The 23,563-nt window shown below is 44.8% G+C and overlaps 1 protein-coding gene across 3 annotated transcripts in view; it reads right to left on the bottom strand.

Moving 5' to 3' along the window:
• LOC144770818 (uncharacterized) overlaps nucleotides 1–23,563 on the bottom strand; it is a 220,203-nt gene that overhangs the window by 99,944 nt on the left and 96,696 nt on the right. For all 3 annotated transcript variants that reach the window (XM_078655586.1, XM_078655587.1, XM_078655588.1), the window contains exon 3: nucleotides 19,037–19,250. In XM_078655586.1, the coding sequence (XP_078511712.1) occupies nucleotides 19,037–19,250 (214 nt within the window). The remainder of the gene's footprint in view (nucleotides 1–19,036; nucleotides 19,251–23,563) is intronic.

Raw genomic sequence — 23,563 nt, 5'->3', positions numbered from 1 at the left:
TTCCTGTACTTTTCGGGGTGAAAAGTTTTGATTACCTCCTCTGGATTAAAAGAGAAAGCAAGAGCAGGTTCTGCGGACGCTGTGAGGCCACCTGGTACAGCACGGACGCCATTCTCTCTTTTGTAAAGCTGAGCATACGCATTTTTTTCACAAAATGACATGCTACCTGCATCCTGTAGCCGTCTGTAAATTTCTGCTTCGGATTTTTAAAATCAATCCAGAGTTCTCTGGTGGTTACCAGTTGATCAGTGCATGTTAGTATCCGGAAAGCACCCATAGCCCTAATATGCACCGATGGCTAAGAGACTGGCTCTTCTGCAGGACAACGCACGAACAGACAGGCTGGCTCTTGTGGCGAAAGGGAAAGTTGCTGACGCAGAACACATATGAAAGCTGCCTGCTTTAATGCTCCCTGCGTGCAAGTGTGTCACTAAGTGCCAGCAAGTGGGTGCCAGACAGTGCACTCGGGCCTGCACTTCATAATGTGCTCTGCTCAGCTACTGTGACCGTGGCGCCCCTGGCTAGTTTTTGCGGCGCACAGGGGCGCCGCGGCACACAATTTGGGAACTTCTGCCTTATTGTATTTGCATTTATATAGCGCTTACTACCCCTGACGAGGCATCAAAGCGCTTTTTCGGCAGGTAGCACGCTACTCCGGGACCCATAGAGGATTAGTGTTGAATCAGTATAGTGAAACATGCAAGTACATTTTAAGTGGTGGATAGGTTAGTCAGTTATTTGGATTTGGAATGATAGCAAAAGGATAGAGGAGGACAAAGGTATTTATCGCTTGTTGACGCACGCTATTCAGGAAGCCTATAGAGGATTAGTGGTGAATTAATATGGTGAAATATGAGGTAATTTCAGTGGTGGATATTAGTCTGTTACTTGGAGTGAGAAGGATAGCGGAGGGATAAAAGGGGAAGAAAGATTTGCATTCATATAGCACTTGTTACCCCTGATGGGTGTTGAAGCGCTTTTCTGGCAAGTAGCAAGCCATTCCAGAACCTAAAAAGGATTACTGTTGAAAATTAGTATAGTAAAAAATATGAAGTAATTTGAGTAGTGGATATGTTATTCAGTTATTTCGTAGTATATTAGTATAGTTTATTATGGAATTTGAGTAGTGAACATGTTAGTCTGTTTAATTTCGATTGAAAAGGATAGTGGAGGGATAAAAGAGTGAAAGATTTTTTTTTTAGGTCTTAGCAATAGGAGGAGGCTTTTGGATGATTAAAAAAGGAGTTTGAGGGGAGGACTCAGAGGAAAGTGTTTAGAAAGGTTTGTTTTAGGGGATCGGTATAGTAAAAGAGGTGTCAGATGATGCAAGGAGGGGTAGAGTAGGAGATAAAAGGTGGTCTGTTAGGTGTAAATATAGCAGGGAGAGTGTCTGAATGGGATGTAGTTAGTTATGTATGGTGTTGATTGGCGTTGTGTAAGTGATGAGTGCATTGGTTAGTGATATAGGATAGAGTTGTGTGTTTGTGGGTGATGGTGGATATGTGTGGTAGTTGGGATAGTAGGGTGTGTAGATGTGGTTTGGTTGGGTTGGTGGTGCATGCTGGTACATTAATCTGTACATAGTGTTGTGCGTGGTGTACATTTGGTGCGAGTGTATTGCTCTATTTGTGGATGTGGATGGTGTGGGCTGGGTATTGCTAAATGAGAAAAAGGGCAGCATTTCTTACCCTAGTCCTGACCAGTCTCGAACAGGTTCAAACAGGAAACTGCCCTTGTCCTCTCTGCCCTTAACAGGCTCAAACAGGAAACTGCCCTTGTCCTCTCTGCCCTTGTCCTCGACGCCCGGGCTGAGACGCCCTAAGCCTGGCCTTTTATAGCCCTAGTTATCAGGTGACCCTTTCAACCAATGGGAACCCTAGCCCTAACATTATCCAATCACAACACCAGCCCTAAAATCTAGAACCAATAGGAGACCAGGACCTTACAGCCAATCTTAGCCCTAGTCCAAGCACCCAATCAGTTAAAAAACCCTGATCTCTACGTCCAATAAAGGCCTTAGCCCTGCCAGTAGTCCCAACCCAAGTAGCCAATGATGGTACAGGTAGCCCTAGTCCCTACTTCCAATAGAAAGCCTAACCCTACTCTTAGTCCCACAACTAGTCCAACAACCAATCACACCAGAAGCCCTAAATAGCTACTTCCAATTAAAGGTCAAACTCTAGCCTTAGTCCCACCCTACTCCCAACAACAATAACATAGGAAGCCCTAGTCCCTACTTCCAATAGTAATCCTAACCCTAGCCCTAGTCCCAACCCTACAATGATTGAATCACAGACCCAGAAACCAATAATAAAACTCTAATACCCAACCAATGAGGACATTAACCCTAACCCAATAGAAACACCAGATACAACCACCAATCAGTGTACACATGTGCCAACCACTAGCAGACCATATAAAGGTCCCAGCGGCCTCAGACAAGGTTTGCTGGCCAGGGAGTTGGAAGCTGCTTCTCCTGTTCAGAATCTCCTAGGAGACAGACAGGCTCAATCCACATTTTAGACTTCTGCAGGTAAAGGCTTCACTAACTTGAAATCTAACAATACGGTTTGAATTAAACGTTACTCCCCCTGCTGGCCAAAAAACAAAGTGCACAGGCCCAAGTAAATACAGTTTAAACCGCTCATGTCTCTCACAATAAGGAGCTACAGAGGGAAAATAATTGATCAGGTCTCACGACACTCAATTCATACACAAAAAGCAACCAGACATGATCAATGCGGGTACTGCCTCTCAATATCTATCCGAGAGGGTATGACAAGAATTCTCTACTGCACTATCAATGATTTCACCCCAGGGCGCTACGGGATAATTTACCCGTAGGTCATTTCCTGCGTTATCGCAGAAATTGGTCCTCTACAAATGCCTATATACAGCAGTCAGAAGTGCTATGTAAGAAATTGGTGCAAAGGAGGTACCCAAGGAAGACCATGAACTATGTGAGGAAAAGAGCTTCAAACACTCCGCAGAGTACTCTTCTAGAAAATAGTGATTGCCTGCCGGTTGTGATGATGTTTGATCCCCTAGCAAAGAAAATCCGACAGGCGATACGCAAACACTGGTCATTATTGTCAACAGCAGATTTCAAGATGCCACAACCCAGATTTGCGTTCAGACGGCCATGCAATCAAAAGGATAAATTGGTACATACCCGTCCCAGACCGTATCTTAAAGAGTCATCGATTCCACCTGGACATTACCGATGTGGGTCATGTTCAATGTGTTATCTTACTGAGAAAACAACCAGTATTCGGTTGATGAATGGCAAAACCTGGTTTCTGACAAAATTCCGCAACTGTAATACAGTGAATGTGATCTACCGTTTGACGTGCTTTTGTGGGTTTCACTATATAGGGCTCCCTTCAAGAAAAATAAATATTCTGATTCAGGAGCACCTCAGTACAATCCGCGCAGACAAACTTACCCCTAGACTAGTGCAACAGTTTAAAGACATGAACCACGAGTCTAGAACATTGAAGAGGGTTGTGCTAGAAAAGGTGTTAGGTGACTTAAACAATATCGAGAGAACTTTAATCAATAGGGAGGCACGTTGGATTTTTTCGGAGAAGGCAGATCAATGTGGATTGAATGACTACATTGAGTGGAATAAGGTCAGTTTGTGAATGTCTGGTCCAGGGCGCTGAGGCTAGTGACATTACTGTACTTTTGATTCTAAGATGGTGTTCTCTATCCTTCCAAATCTCTTTTTTAATTTCTTCCTACACTGGGAGTTATTTTTGGCCTTCGAGTTAAGCTGGTTTCTCCTTAAAAGGGGAACAATTTGTACTCGATACAAAATCGTGTATGCAAATAGATGGGGAGGGGTAAAATAAACTGGTGCAACTTTGTAAATGAAACCATCCTTTGAAATGGATTCCAGAATGTGTTTTTATAAATTGCATTAAGGCAACAGTGGTCCCTTACAAATAATAATGCTTAATCAATAAATATAGACTAAGTTGTTGCTATATTTGAAAACGACATGCCCAGCCGGGCAGAGGTCTAGGTATTTACTATTCAGTCAATGTAAAACATGAATAACACACAATATACAAGACAGGGCACAAGCCTGTACCCAGTCAATCACACAAGAAATATCAGGACAGGGAACAATTATAGGGAACAAACAAAAGGGCTTAGACAAGAGCTTAACGTTCTGTAAACTTGTTAATCGCACAGTTTTGATTGTAAAACAGAAAAATATTGACACCTTCACACTTTTAAAGGACAAATATATCATCCCATGTGTGTAAGGTGCTCATAGTTGTCGACTGCGTTTCGATCCGTTTAACACATTCCACAGATCTCATCAGGACATTTAATGTATGCCTAATAGTAAAGCAGCCTCATTTGCCTAATGGGAGGAAGGGAAGGAAAATACTAAGAGACATCCGTAAGGACAAATTGGAAAGGACGCGTGTATACATAGCGTGAATTTTGTGGGCATGCACTCTGTGGGAGGAAGGTTCGAGTGCGACAGGCTGATATCAAGTACTGAACAAAAGATACCTAAACACATGCAAGAACACGAATTTGAGGTCGGTGCATGTGCATGAGGCTGCTTTACTATTAGGCATACATTAAATGTCCTGATGAGATCCATAGAATGTGTTAAACGGATCGAAACGCCGTCGACAACTATGAGCACCTTACACACAAGGAATGATTTATTTGTCCTTTAAAAGTGTGAAGGTGTCAATATTGTTCTGTTTTGCAATCAAAACTGTGCGATTAACAAGTTTACAGAACGTTAAGCTCTTGCCTAAGCCCTTTTGTTTGTTCCCTTTAATTGTTCCCTGTCCTGATATTTCTTGTGTGATTGACTGGGTACAGGCTTGTGCCCTGTCTTGTATATTGTGTGTTATTCATGTTTTACATTGACTGAAAAGTAAATACCTAGACGTCTGCCCGGCTGGGCATGTCGTTTTCAAATATAGCAACGACTTTGTCTATATTTATTGATTAAGCATTATTATTTGTAAGGGACCACTGTTGCCTTAATAATATTGACTCCCAAGGTCCCTTGCCGGCTTCTTTGGGTTCCCTTGTTGTTTTCAAAAAGTTTTTATAAATTGCAGCAATAGTGATTAGAAAACCTGATTGTAAAGAATAATGATGGGCACGAGTGGCTCTCGGTAGAACTGGTACCAGTTTTACATTACATGAATTCAAACAATCAATCAGAGTACTTGAACGTGCTACTTACCCGTGAGGGTATCAAGGCGCTGAGGGGAGTGGGAGGGGGGAGGTGCAGCTACTGTTCAAAGAGCCAGGTCTTGAGGAGTCTTCTGAAGGTGAGTAGGTCTTGGGTCTGCCGTATGTGGGTAGGGAGGGTATTCCAGGTCTTGGCGGCGAGGTAGGAGAAGGATCTGCCGCCGGAGGTTGTTAGTTGGATGCGGGGGACAGCGGCGAGGACGAGGCTGGCAGAGCGGAGCAAGCTGGTGGGGGTGTAGAAGCTGAGTCTGCTGTTAAGGTAGGCTGGTCCGGCGTTGTGGAGTGCTTTGTGTGAGTGGGTGAGGAGCTTGATCCTCTTGTCGATGGGGAGCCAGTGTAGGTCGCACCATCTTGGAATTCACCATTCCAAGGTGGCGCCCCCCACACTCAGCGTGTCACGTGTAAGTTGTTTGGAGTATGCGAAGGCCCACATATGGCATTTCTGTAAACTTCTGTTTTACGCATCTTAAGGATATGAGCTATGATTTCGATTGCAGTAGAATGAAAGTGCTGAATAGAGAGTGGTCCTATACTGAATTAAATAGACCAGCCGGTATGATTTAAATTGCAATTAGACGGCTATTGATATGTAGAGGGGCACGAAGAAATCCTGTATTAACAGGATGAATATGTAATCAGGATGAAGTGTATATAGAACGCTTACGGAAAAGAGAGACTAACGCTTGGTAAATGTATTTATTTTTAATAGAATTTGGACAGCATTAGTGTGTTCTTTGAAAGGGCTCACGGTAGAATTGAGTTCCTGTAGATGAGGTGCATAGCTGGTACGAGGGGCCTTGGCTGCCACCCGGTAAATATTGAAATATTGAATATTCACACTAATTGTAAAAAGAGACATTATGGATATCTAGTTGGTTGGAGGTCCGTGTAATTAACCTTCTTTTTTATCGTTTTACATTCACGGTGCATATAAGAAAAGGTTCCAGAAAAGTGGAATAAGACCTCTTGCCCTGATGAAATTGCCACTATATTCAATAGGCAATGAAACATGTCGGCCCATCATTAATTGGTCTGCAAGCAAGCAGTTTGTTTTTACTTTGAATAGGCCCATGCATTGTGAATAAAGTTAGTAACTAGCGCTAAGGCTTATCTCAATTTTGAACTTCACTGGGAGGATTGGTGTTTGTGGTATACACAAAACACATTTTTTCACAGTTTTTTCTGGACACTCGTATTTTCTCATGCAAGATAGTTACAGATGACGAGAAACGTGGGCACAACTGGTGAGAACCAACCAGCAAGCTCCTATGGTGTAGCGCACGAGAGGCACGACCTAATTTTTTGACACATTTTTGTTTCTTATACACCTGTTAAAATGGAGGGTATTTGTTATAGACACAGTGACTTATCATTTGGAAGTTGTTTTAAATTGAAAAAAGTCGGGCTTTAGTGAGTTTAAACAATACCTGTGATAAAACGAAGGATTGTTGGTGGGATATATGAAATTAATTCCCATACCCTTTCGGTCAGATATTGAGTGGCAATGCCCGCATTGATCAGGTCTGGTTGCTTTTTGTGTGTGCAGAGGTCATGACCTGTGCAACCCAGGTGGAGTACTGCCTGCCTGGAGGGGATATTTGGGCAGCGAAGGAAGCTCACTGCAGAGTAATAATTATGACTGGTCATGACCCTTTGTCAGTCTAAAGGAGCAATACATAAAAAAACTATTCTTTAATGATTAAAAACAGTTAAAAATGATAGTGATAAACAATCACAACTTCGAAGCCCATTTAAAAAAAGAACATTAAAAAACAGAGGGAGACTGCAGAGGCAACTCTATCCGAATGTAATGTGGTGTAAAGGAAACAATAAAATTGTCAGGGTCACTGTCCGCAAAGCACCCCCTAATTATTAATTTACTTATTCTTGCCTCTACTAATATGGAGGAGCGTGACAGAATTATATGAGCTGAGGAATGGGGTGAACGATATTAGCGCGGGAAGAAATGAATCCCACAGTATATATTAATAAACGCGTCCAGTTTTAATATTAACAAATGAAGGCCTACAGGATTAACACTCGAGAACGGATAATCTGGCCTTTCTGCTTCCGACTTAATCCCACCAATAAGTTTAAATGTACTTTTTAATTCAATGTGCGCCTCCTATCAGCATGGATGAGGTTTATTTAATTCGTGTTCTTACGGCTTCCTCATCCTTAGTTATTGGATTAGCAGCTCTTGAAGTTTTCTGCATGTCATATCTTTTGAAACCGGACGCGATTGCACATTTAATTTACAGACATGTCTGTTTGAACATGAGCCCCAACCTGTCGAGCGCGGTTTAGCTAAACTGACTTACCCTCGGTTAGTGATGTTTAAAACATTAATCCATGCAACCTTGGCTCTCTCGGAGCCCAGCCATAGTCCAAGGGTGAAGGCCGCCTCGAGGCACCACGTGAAGGTAAACCTTCAAGCTGGACAAAGCGCCTACTCTGTAAATTCCTTAAAATGTGAAACTTCTGCCCATTATAATCTCAGGTAAATCATAAATCAAAATAGATCAGTACACCGTATAAGCATTCGAAAGCTGAAATATCACTCCCTAATATTTATAAGAGTTCTCAGTCTCAAATTTCATATTATTTAAGGCATGTCGTCTGGGATTCATTCATTTGACATGCCCTAAAAACTGCTTCAAAGACAAACAAGGTGTAATATTCCGAATCAACGCTAGATGGCAGGAGGGCGTACAGAATGCGGAGCTGCATCGCGTGCTGCAAACAGAAACAAGTCCCCAAACTGACAGCCAATGAAATAACCAACTTAATATCTTCAGTAGGTCTATCGATATCTAGGGCTGTAAAAATTCGTAAAATACATACCAATAATCCTCCCTCCTTTTATCCGAGGTTATGAAACGTGAATATTGACAAATATTGTTCAGCATTCTCAATGCACTATATGTTAACAAACGCTACTGTCACTACTACAAGATGGCACAAGCAACAGCAGTTATTTCTATTTGCATTAGTGATTGGCATTTATACAGACGTACGAAGCACGTCACTGTCCTTTGACAAAAAAAGAAATTAACATGTATCGCTATCTTGATCTCCAGTAAACCAGGTTTGGTCCAATTGCTCCCACTGCGCCTTGAAACCGCACATCAGGTGTTCCTTTATGCAGTTTCTGTTCATACCTGCAGCAGGGCCTGGCTTTACTGGAGAAGTGTGGCTCACTGGTTAGAGGAGGCAGACCCTGAAGCAGAGGTCAGACCCGGGACCAGGGTTCAATTCCCGACACGGCAAGGTCTTGAGCCCAAAATGTCCACGGACTCGATAATTCTCGAATCACACGTTCACACTCTGCAACTTTGGGCAATAGCTTGCTTAATCTCCACTACGGCACCCCCCCCCCCGCCGCGGCGGGATGCCTGGCTTTCACCTTGGGGATGGCCCAGTAGGGGTTATCTCACAGGGGAAAAGCCAGGACGGGTTCCCAAAGCCAGCGCCTTGAGACCTTGCGGTGATAAAGCGCTATATAAGAACCTTTGACCATGACATGACATTACTATCACACACAAAATGACCCCCCCTTACTCCCTGCTGACCAGTTTGTTCCTCTGCAAACCCGCTCTTCTTGGAAGCTCACAGCCCTCGTCGAGTGAAGCAGGCAGAATCCCTCATTCTTTTGAGGGGCAAGGCAAAAAACACAGACAGAGTGATGGACTGGCCAATGTGGAAGGGAGTAGCGACCTTCAGGAGGCAGGCTGTACCAGTTTGTCTGTTAAGAAGGCGATGTAAGACGGTCGTACCACGAGCGCCTGTAGTTCATGCATGTGCGACAAGCTGTGCTTAGCCTCAAAAGGCGTGCCCATCAGAAATGACAAGACCAAGTTCAGGTCCCACTGAAGCATAATAAACTATTTGGGGACAAACACACAAGCATCAGACCTTTTAAACTACGCACCAGAACCAATGACTTGAAGATGGTTGGTCAGGTAAACAAAGAAAGGCCAAAAGAGCTGATAAATAACCTTCCCCTCAGCCCATCGTAGAGCTTTGATGGGCAAAGAAACAAACAAAAGGACACTGGAATGAGTGGCTCGTAAGGGGTCAGTGTTTTGAGCACTCTTTTGTACCCAATGACAAATTTCAAGTGCATGTATACTTCCTCATCCTTTTATGTTCTATACTGTATACTGTACAGCGTTCTGATACACTCGTTGGTCACGTTTGAGCTATATAAAACTTTAAAAGTAAATAAATACAGTGAGCGGGAATGGTTTCCCCGCAACCAGCGAAGATCGCCTCCAGAGGAGGACGTCTGGCTGCAAGGAAGACATGAGCTGCCTCAGTCGTAAAGTCACTCACATTCAGTCGCAGCTGCTCAATCTCCATGCATGTAGGTAGCTTGTGGAGACTGATGTAGGACCCTGCGCTGCTGCGGAGACAGTAGGTCCGCCCGAAGGAGAAGCTGGATTGGAGGGCAAATACTCAGGAGCTCTGGATAACACACTTTCCAAGATCTGTCCATGGAGATGAAAATTACGTCGGCCTGGTAGGTCTTGATCTTCTTCAGGACTCGAGGCAAGTGAGGTAGTGGCGGAAAGGCATACAGGAGTCTGTACCTCCATTCTGGTCAGAATGCGTCTCCTAACAAGTAGATCAGAGGAAATTCCACCGTGCACAACTGTTGACACTGCATTCTTGACAGTGGTGAATAGATCGGACGAGGACATGCCCATTCATCGAAGATGCCCTTCACCACCTCGGGACAGAGATGCCACTTGTGATCTGCCAGATGACACCCGCTCAGTTCATCCACTCTGGGCATTCAAGGATCCCGCTGGGTGTTTGGCAACTAGAAGAAGTTCTGCTGGTCCAGCCACCTCAATGAATCAGGATTTTGTAAAGCACGCTACTCACCCGTGAGGGTCTCAAGTCGCTGGGGGGGGGGGGGAGGGTGCAGCTGCGGCTCATTTGAAGAGTCATGTCTTGAGGTTCTTCCTGAAGGTGTGCAGGGTCGGGGAGCATCTGATGTTAACCGGGAGCTCGTTCCAGGCTTTGGCTGCGACGTAGGAGACGGCACTTCCGCCAGCTCTGTTTCTGCAGATGCGTGGGGTCTCTGCTAGGGCGAGGTCGGCGGAGCGGAGGTTCCTTCTGGGTGTGTGGAAGGAGACCTCCATAAGTATAACCTACTGGCACAGGTTCCAGGACCCCACTCTGCCCTTTTTGTTACACTGCCACATGGCACCCATCTCCCTTTTAATGCCGTCAGGAAAGCTTTCAGGGCCAGACTGATCACCCGAAGTTCCAGAAAACTGATATGGAGCTGGCTCTCCACCATGACCAGAGGACTTTGATGTCCACCTCCTCTTCTAGCTTGCCCCCTCAAGCCAGCCAGGGACATTTGTCACCACTGTGAACTCTGGGTGAGGAAAGCGAGTGACCTGCCATAGCTCAGGTTGCTTATACCAACCGTAACATCAGATCCTGTTTCGTCTCTTCTGAGATCTCGATGGAGTTGAAAAGGCAGCCCTGATGCTGGCCCCACTGAGATCGGAGGTTTCACGGTCAGGCCCACATGCACCACCTGGCATCTTGAGATGAGGATGACACGCCAGACCAGAAGGCATAGAAGCCTCAGAGCCAGACTCACTGACATCCAGGAGTGATCCGGAAACATCGGGATCGTATCATGAATATCCCGACTTGCTGCTGTGAAGGAAAGGCTTTAAACACCACCGTACCCAGATGAATAGTATCCTCTGTAGGGCTCAGATGGGACTTCGGCTCATTGGTGTTACAACCAGCCGCGGCCCGTGGAGGGAGTTTCATGGGGCAGGCAGGCGGGGCGGGGGAGGAGCAGAGTGGGGGGGTGGTAAACCGGAATATGGATGATTGGAGATAAGTAAACAATTAAATTAATAAAACAAATTTTGTTGCGCGCCCTATATTGCAAAATGCAATGCAGGGCGCGCTACAAAATTAGTTTTATTAATTCAATTGTTTACTTACCTGCAATCATCCAGATTCCTGTGTTTACCACCCCCCACATTACCCCTCCCCGCCTGCCTGCCCCACTGCAACTCCCTCCACGGCCGCGGCTGGTTACAACCCAACAACGTAAGGAGTTTGGGTGTCATTGAGGGGTGTTCTACAATGAACTGCAGTGAGCCTGCCTTCAGCAGCCAGTCTTCACGGTCAGGAATACACGTACTCCTGACCTCTGAAGATGGGCTTCCGTGAATACCCGGGTGCTGAGTAAAAGTGTTTCTGGCCTACCTGGTACAAGTATTTGTTCAGAATCAACAGAAAGTCAGTTATAGGAAAATACAGGTCCTACAAGTCCAAAGAAGCTAACCAGTCCCCTATATCCAGGCAGAGGGAGCATTTTGAACCTTTTCTTTCTTGAAAAAGGCACTCAGCGGGCAGAGGCCCACAGTAGACCTCAGACCTCTGTTCTTCTTTTGAATGAGCTAGTAACACAAATGAAATGCTTGCCCCATCTCCAAGCCTGGTACCATCTCAAAGGCAGCCTAGGACGGTTGGTTTCCAGCATTAGGATAGCGGACTGCTCCTCCAAGAGTCACAGTAAGAAAGGGCAGGCCATAGTCCCTTTAAATAATCTGTAGCACCAGTGTGTCTAACAGGATGGATTTCCAGCTGAAGAGTAAATGCAGAATTATGCCAGGCATGAGCCTGGTAGGGCAAACGGATGTATGACGTTACAACGCATACTTTTACAACGCCTACCCTTACAACGCGGTTTTTACCACGCATACCATTACAACACATAGCGCTTTGGGGTGCTGGATAGTGAATAGTTTAATTTACTATTCCAACTTCAGTACCCGTGGATAGTAGGGAAGGTTATTGGATAGTAAATTAACCTATTCCCTATCCTAGAGCGCCCCCCAGAGCAATGCGTTGTAATAGTTTGCGTTGTAAAAGTTGCGTTGTAAAGGTTGTATACCAGGGCAAACTAAAGCAGCTTGGCCATGCATTGATGCAGGGATGGAAGGATTTGAGGAATGCTGCCTGTGCTGGCTTTAATAGTGTCTACCGGTACTGCAACCACAGTCCTAAAAGGATTGGGCTTCTGTTGCAGTACAGGTCTGGGTGCTGGCATTGTGGAACAGGCTCTGACTTTTCTGCATTGGTGGGGAAATGGTTTAGCTGGAGCCAGGTGCCCTAGAGAATGTGGTTTGGTGCGACTGTCCTTGAATCGCTCCAGCACCAAATCAGCCTTTTCCCCAAAGAGTCAGGAGCCATTGTAGGGCATATCCATTAGGGACACCTGTATGATGACCTCATCCAAGCATATCTTTTGAGCACGACACTGGTGCCAATAGCGCTGACGATGCAGCTTGTATTGTCCAGCCATACCTTGGAGCGCATATTTGACTGCATTCTGACCATCATGTATCATTTGGACGAAAGAGAACATGGGGTTATCTAGGACAGCCATATTACATAATGCATGCACCCACCAAACAGTTAACTACACTGCAACATCTATATGCTAGGCCAGCCACAAAAAACAATCCCTTGCTGAAAGAGCCAAGTCTTTTACATCCCTTTGCAGAAGATTGGACGGGAAGGAATTTGAATTGACCATACTTGAAGCTTCAACCATCTGGCTCCCTGGTGGAGGATGCTTGGCCAGGAAGTCCAAGTCTCTTGGAGACAGCCTATGTCCCGCAGCCGAAAGTCAACTGAAGGAGAGTATGAGAACGGCTTGGACCATGTAGTCAGAGAGGCATCGGTAAGGGTTTCAGGGGATGTCAAGAAGGGCTCATGTGAAGCTGGCCCTGGTTGAAGGATCTCAGGTAACACATTTGTCTTAGTCTCAACAGAGGGAAACTTTATGTCTAGGGTTTCTTCTGCCCTCTGAACCACCCCTGCAAACTGAACACCTTCCTCCGTTGGTGGCTCAATTGGAGAGTCAAGCTCTGGTCCAGGAGATGTCTCTAGCCACTTGCGTCATCTATATAAAGAAGAGGCAGCACTTTGTCTCCTTCCTCATCAGTGGTCTGAGGGATAGTGTCTTCCTAATTTGGGTGTGAATCAAAACCAAAAAAACATGAATCTTCTCCCGATACCGACGTACCTGCAGAGGTCTGGGATTGGGATATTGGTCTACTACCACTGGTTGCATTTTTATGATCGGATGACACACGGAGAAGGCCTACATCGGTTGGGGGTCAGAGATCAGCACCAGGACTTGATCATTGACTAATGCAATGCCCCGTGAGTGGGTCACGAGGAGGTGGATAGCATGGGATGGGGACCCGCTAAAAGAAGTCTGACTGATGACCCTAGCAGCTGTGTGGGATCTGAAGATGCTCCAGGGAACCAGATTCAAACCAAAGATCTGCAGCTTGTCTCTCTGGTGGCCGCTGTTTGCTGCAGGCCGACAACAGTTGAGAAGCTTGGAGCACGCTGACCACCGACTGCAGGATTGGTTGGGACCCAGGAGACATCTGAGGAGTGTGATCTTTATCATGGCGCCCTTGTGCCTTCTTACTAGACTTAGAATAGCAGGATGGAATTAAGTCCCGATTGACCTTCTTATGCTTGTGCTGAGACTTTAACTTCGACTTACTAGAAGACTTTGAGTGGGAAGTGGACTTTGTAGTACGAGTGTGAGTGGCCACGTGCCCAGGATCCGTCCAGAGACCAGAAACGGGAATGAGAAACATGCTTCGACTCTGAGCTATGTTCAGCCACATAGAGTCCTGAATTGCCTCAATGTGCATGAGGGCACAGTTGTTGGATGACTTTGAGTTGTGGCGTGAGCCTGAGTACCAGAGGCATCTTTTCCGCGGATCAGTGCCCGGCATCATCTTCTTGCAGAAACGGCATGGCTTGAATGGTGTCTTTAGTGGGGGTATACAACCTTTACAACGCAACTTTTACCACGACCTACCATTACCACGCATTTTTTACAACGCAGGATCCATTACAACGCATGTATTTACAACGCAGGTACTTTTACAACGCATACCATTACAACGTAAGTATTGGTAAGTATATTATTTTATTAAAAATATTAATTGGTTTTTTTTGTAAAGGGGTATTTTTTGGGTTCAGGGTCAGTTTTGGGTTTTTGGGTAAAGGGGTATTTTTAGGGTTCAGGGTCAGTTTTCAGTTTTTGGGTAAAGGGGTATTTTTAGGGTTTAGGGTCAGTTTTCAGTTTTTGGGTAAAGGGGTATTTTTAGGGTTCAGGGTCAGTTTTTGGGTAAAGGGGTATTTTTAGGGTTCAGGGTCAGTTTTTAGTTTTTGGGTAAAGGGGTATTTTTAGGGTTCAGGGTCAGTTTTGGGTTTTTGGGTAAAGGGGTATTTTTAGGGTTCAGGGTCAGTTTTGGGTTTTTGGGTAAAGGGGTATTTTTAGGGTTCAGGGTCAGTTTTGGGTTTTGGGGTAAAGGGGTATTTTTAGGGTTCAGGGTCAGTTTTGGGTTTTTGGGTAAAGGGGTATTTTTAGGGTTCAGGGTCAGTTTTGGGTTTTTGGGTAAAGGGGTATTTTTAGGGTTCAGGGTCAGTTTTGGGTTTTTTGGTAAAAGGGTATTTTTAGGGTTCAGGGTCAGTTTTTAGTTTTTGGGTAAAGGGGTATTTTTAGGGTTCAGGGTCAGTTTTGGGTTTTTGGGTAAAGGGGTATTTTTAGGGTTCAGGGTCAGTTTTGGGTTTTTGGGTAAAGGGGTATTTTTAGGGTTCAGGGTCAGTTTTGGGTTTTTTGGTAAAAGGGTATTTTTAGGGTAAAAGGGGTATTTTTTGGGTTCAGGGTCAGTTTTGGGTTTTTGGGTAAAGGGGTATTTTTAGGGTTCAGGGTCAGTTTGGGGTTTTTGGGTAAAAGGGTATTTTTAGGGTTCAGGGTCAGTTTTGGGTTTTTGGGTAAAAGGGGTATTTTTTGGGTTCAGGGTCAGTTTTGGGTTTTTGGGTAAAAGGGTACAGTGTAAAAATTAAATTTAAATTACATTAAATTAAATTGATTAAATTAAATTAAATTATATTACATTAAATTAAATTAAATTAATTAAATTAAATTATATTAATTTTAATTAAATTAAATATTAAAAAATATTATATACTTACCAATACTTACGTTGTAATTGTATGCGTTGTAAAGGTATATGCGTTGTAAATACATGCGTGGTAATGGTATGCGTTGTCATGGATCCTGCGTTGTAAAAAATGCGTGGTAATGGTAGGCGTGGTAAAAGTATGCGTTGTAACGTCATACATCCTTTAGTGGGACATCTAAACAGTGAACAGTTTGCCAGAGTTATCGGAAGACTGTCTAGCTGGGAGCCGAGCTCTAGATCCCTATGGAAGGGACACAAAGAACCAAACTGACATTAGCATGAAGGGGCGGCACTTATATATGACTCAACTCACTTTCAAGGTAGTACAGAGCCACAGGGCACCACCTGGTGGCACGCAGCAGCATTGCTGAAGAATTCTCCAGAAGTACTCTGGTACCTGGGGATATTCCAAAGGGGAGGAATCTTTTAGATACTGTAGAAGAAACACAGCAACTTTACCCAAGCTTTACTAGCCTTTCCGAAGCAATGGCCAAAGATAGCACCGACCATCAGCGACCAGAAGGCAAAGTCCATAGGAGTGTCTTTCTCACAGCTCTCGTAGTAAAGGATGAGAGATCACCCGACAAAACCAGGGACAGGGCTCAGTACCACAGAATGGAATTTAGTTTCCTCTTTTACAAGCGGTAGAATCACGTATTCACTATATAGTCCTCTCTCAATCATTCCAGAGGACAAACCCAGTACCACAACGCTATACAAGGCATACAAAAGATTTAATGTGGTCTCACTTAAAAATATATCACAACATAATATGCATCTAAGTGTTAAGCCATTGTCAGTTATCATAGCAAAATTTCTCAGTTAAAATACTTTTGTGTAATCTTCACAGCACAACACCATATATTAGACAAAATTAACAAATATGTGTATCAGCGGTGGTTTCTTCTTGAGGGCGGGGGAGCATCTCTCCCAAACACCCCCCCACCCCGCCCGCTGTGAGCTGTAGTAAATGTGAACAATAAAAGGACAATGAAATGATTTCATTGCCATTTTATTTTTCACAAGGCGAGCTGCAGCAGTTAGTCAGCCTGCCTTTGGGCTGGAGAAATGGGGGCGTGTGCAGTCCTCTGCTGCTGATAGGCAGCATGGAGGACTAGAGGAAGGCTAGCCAGACACTGCAAAGTGCGCATGTCAGTTTGGCCGGCTGTCTTACAATGGCCAGCCTTACATGCGCACTTTGCAGGTCTCATCCCAGCTGTCTTAGACAACTGGGTGGAGACGACGCACAGGCCTCCAGAGCCTGATGGAGCGTCTAGCCAGGCCACTCCATTCCATCCTGGCACTGCTCTCATGAGCAGCGTCAGGATTGCTGAGGGAAGTTTGCACTTCGAATCGTGCTCAGAGCCACAGACAGGACATAGAGCATGCAGCCCGGGTAAGTACATTTATTTTATTTTTTATTTTATTGTAATGCTTGCCAGCATGTTTATTTTGCAACCTTGTTTTATTGTGTGTTTTGGGAAGCGGTGGGGCACTTAACTCGCCCCACCACTTTCACATGTTACCAGCAACCCCAAAGTATACGAACCTGACAATAACACAGAGCAGGGAGAGAAACACAAAACAGACACAATTGTCTACATTTCAAAAACTGACCTGTTCAATCTGGCGGGTAAAATACTCCATGTGGTGTCTACTAAGTACCCAGTCGTTAAAGATTCAGTACTAATAGGTCCGCTTTGCGCTGCTGATCCATGCACACAAGGCTCTACACAACCAAGAACCTGCCTACATCAACCACCCCCAAAACTTCCACCAACCATCGAGAAGACTACGCTCTGCCTCCCTTTTACTTCTCATACTCCCCGCATCTACCGAAGCAGAAGTGGAGAAAGCTCTTTCTCTCACATCGCAGCAAAAACCTGGAACAGCCTCCCCGCGCACTTCTGGAATTCCAAATGGCCCTCAAGACCTGGCTGTTCGAATAAGCCTCGGGCCAGCAAGCACCTGTATACCCAATCGGGTTATGAGCCACGCTTTATAAATCCTGATTGATAGGTCCCCACCTTCCTCAGGACAGAAAGATTCTCCCATGAATGTGACACAAAAACTCCTATTTATAAACAAGGTCACCAAAAGGCTTTGACGCGGATCCAGTGTGGGAATCCAGAAACTCTTGGAACTGTTCAATGTCGAAAGGGGAACCGCCTCATTTTGATCCAGATTTCTTGTGAGATAATAAAACTTCAAATGAGCCACGGCCCCTCACCAAGGATCCTCCAAGAACTTAACACTATTGGGGATTTGCCCTGGTCGTGGAAAGATATTCCTAAAAGGAGCAGGGACCCTCAGTGCTCCAAAACAATGTCTGCTGCCTTTGTTTTATAATCGTCTTTAGCCTCCTAGGGATTTCAGCCGCGTAGACATCAGACCGCATTTCTGATCTCGGCCAGTGGCTGAAATCCCAAGGAGGCTAAAGACAAATTTAAAACTAAGGCAGGAGCCAAACCTTTGGAACCCCCCTGCGATAGATGTAAGAAGTCTGTGCCCCCAGGGCTTATCCTTTACTCAGAGGACATTGTTTTGAAATACTGACAGTCCCTGCTCCTTTTCTGTCCGTGTCGAAGCCTTTGGGCAATCTTGTTTTTTAATAGGAGTTTTTGTTTCACACATTTGTGGGAGAATCGTTTTTGTCTGTCCTGAGGAAGGTGGGGGCCTATATGTCCTGTCCACCGAAACGCGTCAACGTACCTATAATACTGAATCTGTGACGACCGGTTACTTGGTAGATGGTGATGTGGACACCACATGAAGTATTTTACATCCCAGATTGAACAGATCAGTTTTTTAAATATAGACAATTGTGTCTGTTTTGTGTTTCCCTCCCTGCTCTGCTTTATTATGTTCATAAACATGTTTGTTCTTTTTTATTATATTATATGGTGCTGCGCTGTGAAAATTACACAAAAGCTTTTTAACTAATGAGAAATTTGTTTTTAACTGGTATTTTAATTGTTGCTATGAAAACTACTATGACGACGGATTAAAACTTGGATGCTTATATATTGTAAAGTATTTATAAGAGAGACCACTTTGAATCTTTTGTACGCCTCCTATAGCGTTATGGTACTTGATTTGGCATCTCTGGATTGACTGCGGGGTGATTGTATAGTGAATAAGTGCTTTTACTCCAACTCTTTCACACTTTAAGATGCTCGCTGCTTCATATGCAGTTGACTTTGCCCACACCATACTAAGGGCTTTGAAATCACTCACCCGACATGTTGTCTACTCTCCCCAAATCCTAATAGACTCTCAGAGTCAACCCAGATCTCCGAGTGGTTCTTTCCTGAACCTACTGGCCATTCACTGGTTCTGCCTGACAGGTGAGTGGCTCCAGCCCAGCCCCATCTGCTTTTCTGAGTGGAGCCTGATATGCGATTAATAACACCTGAGGCCTGCTGCCTGTTCAGAGGCAATAGCACATCATGTGACTGACTCTCCCACAGCCCTAGCGGCCTTGCAAAGGTTCTGCCTCACGTGTGACTGATTCTGCCCCAGCCCTAACCGCCTTGCACAGGTGATTCTTGAGATGTGAATGGCTAGCCTCCAGCTGTTCCCTGGTTACCCACTGAGAGGCTTGCCTGTGGCCTGGTGCTGTCTGGGTCTCCAGCTGTACCCTGGTTTCCCACTGAGAGGCTTGCCTATGGCCTGCTGCTGGCTAGCCTCCAGCTGTACCCTGGTTTCCCACTGAGAGGCTTGCCTATGGCCTGCAGCTGGCTGGTACTCACAGTAGAAGGGGATGCTGAAGCTCTCCGAGGTGGTGGCGTTGTCCTGGCTACTGTTGCCCCCATCTCTGGCGACGCAGCGGTAAGGCCCCACCTGCCAGGGCTGGATGTCCTGGATATGGAGCAGCAGCCGCCCCTCGCCGCGGGTGATGTTCACGTCGTAGTACCAACAGCGGAAGGTGTTCGGGGTGTCCAGGTTCAACCAGGTCTTCATCCACTGCAACGGAACAGAAACAGCCAATCAGAGGCAGAGCAAGGACACCTGCGTCACGTGGCTGCTCCAAGGGCCACTGTGGCCCTTGGTGGCTCTCACACTCTTTAGAAGAGCAAGCCAGGGCGAGGAGAGACAGAGCAGAAGGAAGGGTGGGAAAGGGAACCAAGATTAAAACTATTAAAACTGGCAATTTTCACCAGCAAATAATTTTCCTGTAATTATTAATAATTGGCAGTTAATGACACGGTTTTCAGGTTGTCCATTTTTCAGGGGCCTAGGGTTTCAGGATGGCTGGAGAGAGAGAGAGAAACCTGGTATTTTGAGGTCTGTGATTACAGCTCTGTGCACTCCAATGCATCATTCTCAACTGCCGACTGCCTTCTCACAGTCTCCTCCCAGTTGTAAGGCTCACAGGCTGATACTTACAGCCCACGACCTCTTTATGTGGGAGGAGAGCGGGTTAACATCTGAATGTTGTGCTAACAGGGTAGCCAGAGGAGACTCCTATCAACAGTGCGCTCCTCGAGAAGGGAGTTAAAGTCCCATAGTCCTTGCCCATAAAATTGTTAGTATCAAGCCCTCTCGAGGGAAATCCTTTCATCTGGGTCACTCAAGATGCCAAACAAAAATTCTCACAATTATTTTACATAATTTTATGAAGTTTAAGTGTGCACACTTTTAAAGCTATAGACCCATTTGAATTGCATAAGTGCATTTCTATATCTCACTTTAAATATCGTCAGGGTAAATAAAACACAGCATTTTGAGGGGTAGAGGGCCATATAAAAAGAACTGTACAGCAGCAATGTTCTATCTTTCTTTTTTCCTTCAATAGATTTCATAGTAAAACTGAAAAACATTGTAAGCAAAGGTGCCAACACGTGTATGGGACTTCAGTGCGCGTCAAAGAAATGTAGACTTAAATAGATGTTTATTCTTGGCACTGACTGTGCCCCATTATCACCCCAGACAGGCTACTAGCCCCTGGACACATGTTTGACAAGAAATGAGGTCACCCAGCAGCTCTGAACATATTTACTCTTCGAACACTGGAGTTATGATGACTTATCCCTGTTACAAGTGCACTCAAACACCTGAAGGAAAACATGCCATTGGCAGGCACGGCTCCCCAAGTGTCCAATAAGTGATCCTTCGCCAGAAATTGGTATGGACCTGGGGGTTATTTGGAGGCTGCCCTTTGACCTCTACTCCCAGCCAGGACCAGACAGATCAAGGGTGCACTGGTCGCCTATTACAGATTGGCTCGCCTACGCTATTTTTCTTTTCTTTCACTAAAATAGGAGTTATGTTTCTAACTTGATCTCTGACTGAGTTCATATGAGGCTCCATTTATTCAAATGTCCTCATGGTTAGAGCCTGGTGCTTGATAGCCCCCCACCCTAAACCATAACCCATGATATCTAACACACTCACCCCCCCTCCTCCCTCTCAACCTCAGTTTGGAGACCTCTTCCCTAGTCTAGAGGCGGTGGCTGGCCTAAGGAGAGACGTCGAGCTGTGTGAAAAGACTGGATGTTGCAATGTGAAGAGAAGCATAGTACACCTATACCTACCTATGGGCACCGACTTTACCTACACTTACCTAAGTACACAGACTTTACCTACACTTACCTATGTACACCTACTTTACCTACACCTACTTTACCTATACTTACCTATGTACACCTACATTACCTATGTACACCTACTTTACCTTCACTTACCTATGTACACCGACTTTACCTACACTTACCTATGTACACCTACTTTACCTATGTACACCTACTTTACCTATGTACACCTACTTTACCTACGTACACCTACTTTACCTACGTACGCCTACTTTACCTACACTTACCTATGTACACCGACTTTACCTATGTACACCGACTTTACCTATGTACACCTACTTTACCTACGTACACCTACTTTACCTACGTACACCTACTTCACCTACACTTACCTATGTACACCTACTTTACCTATGTACACCTACTTTACCTATGTACACCTACTTTACCTATGTACACCTACTTTACCTACACTTACCTATGTACACCGACTTTACCTACACTTACCTATGTACACCTACTTTACCTATGTACACCTACTTTACCTACATTTGCCTAAGTACACCGACTTTACCTACACTTACCTATGTACACCTACTTTACCTACACCTACTTTACCTATACTTACCTATGTACACCTACATTACCTACACTTACCTATGTACACCTACTTTACATACACTTACCTTTGTACACCGACTTTGCATACACTAACCTATGTACACCGACTTTACCTACACTTACCTATGTACACTGACTTTACCTACTCTTACCCAAGTACACTGACTTTACCTACACTTACCTATGTACACCGACTTTACCTATGTAAACCTACTTTACCTACACTTACCTATGTACACCTACTTTACGTACACTTACCTATGTACACCTACTTTACCTTTGTACACCTACTTTACCTACACTTGCCTAAGTACACCGACTTTACCTACACTTACCTATGTACACCTACTTTACCTACACCTACTTTACCTATACTTACCTATGTACACCTACATTACATACACTAACCTATGTACACCGACTTTACCTACACTTACCTATGTACACCTACTTTACCTACACTTACCTATGTACACCTACTTTACCTACACTTACCTATGTACACCTACTTTACCTATACTTACCTATGTACACTCACTTTCGCTATATTTAGGTCCTCAATATTTGGGACTTGAAATTTTGGCCTCACAATATTTTGTAGTTGATATTCTGGTGGAACAGCATAGCACCACAGCCATACAGGATGGCACTATGGACTGATATTTGTGAACTATGATGCTCCAACCTTGAGAAGGCCCTAGGCATAAGGAGCCATAAAGGGTGAAACGTGTGTGGACGCAAAACAAATTGAGGCATGAAGTAAGCTAAGAGACCCCTGCCACATTCACTGCTCCTCTCCTAGAAACTAAAGGCTTAAGGCAAGTTAAGAAAGCTAGAGCAGACGAACAAGTTAAGAGAGCTAGAGCGGACAAACAAGTTAAGAGAGCTAGAGCGGACAAACAAGTTAAGAGAGCTAGAGCGGACAAACAAGTTAAGAGAGCTAGAGCGGACAAACAAGTTAAGAGAGCTAGAGCGGACAAACAAGTTAAGAGAGCTAGAGCGGACAAACAAGTTAAGAGAGCTAGAGCGGACGGACAAGTTAAGAGAGCTAGAGCGGACAAGTTAAGAGCTGGAGCGGACGATCAAGTTAAGAGAGCTAGAGCGGACGAACAAGTTAAGAGAGCTAGAGGGGACGAACAAGTTAAGAGAGCTAGAGGGGACGAACAAGTTGAGAGCTAGAGGGGACGAACATATTAAGAGAGCTAGAGGGGACGAACAAATTAAGAGAGCTAGAGGGGACGAACAAATTAAGAGAGCTAGAGGGGACGAACAAATTAAGAGCTAGAGCGGACGAACGAGTTAAGAGAGCAAGAGCAGACAAACAAGCTAAGAGAGCTAGAGCAGACAAACAAGCTAAGAGAGCTAGAGCAGACAAACAAGTTAAGAGAGCTAGAGTTGATATTCTGGTGGAACAGCACAGCACCACTGCCATACAGGATTTCACTATGGACTGATATTTGTGAACTATGATGCTCCAACCTTGAGAAGGCCCTAGGCATAAGGAGCCATAAAGGGTGAAACGTGTGTGGACGCAAAACAAATTGAGGCATGAAGTAAGCGAAGAGACCCATGCCACATTCACTGCTCCTCTCCTGGAAACTAAAGGCTTAAGGCAAGTTAAGAAAGCTAGAGCAGACGAACAAGTTAAGAGAGCTAGAGCGGACAAACAAGTTAAGAGAGCTAGAGCGGACGGACAAGTTAAGAGCTCGAGCGGACGATCAAGTTAAGAGAGCTAGAGCGTACGATCAAGTTAAGAGAGCTAGAGGGGACGAACAAGTTAAGAGAGCTAGAGGGGACGAACAAGTTGAGAGCTAGAGGGGACGAACAAATTAAGAGAGCTAGAGGGGACGAACAAATTAAGAGCTAGAGTGGACGAACGAGTTAAGAGAGCTAGAGCGGACGAACGAGTTAAGAGAGTTAGAGCAGACGAAAGAGTTAAGAGAGCAAGAGCAGACAAACAAGCTAAGAGAGCTAGAGTTGATATTCTGGTGGAACAGCACAGCACCACTGCCATACAGGATTTCACTATGGACTGATATTTGTGAACTATGATGCTCCAACCTTGAGAAGGCCCTAGGCATAAGGCATAAGGAGCCATAAAGGGTGAAACGTGTGTGGACGCAA

The sequence above is a fragment of the Lissotriton helveticus genome, chromosome 7 (genome assembly GCF_964261635.1).
Source record: "Lissotriton helveticus chromosome 7, aLisHel1.1, whole genome shotgun sequence".
Taxonomy (NCBI): domain Eukaryota; kingdom Metazoa; phylum Chordata; class Amphibia; order Caudata; family Salamandridae; genus Lissotriton; species Lissotriton helveticus.
The sequence above is the reverse complement of the archived record's forward strand: the minus strand, read 5'-3'. Positions and strand labels throughout refer to the sequence as shown.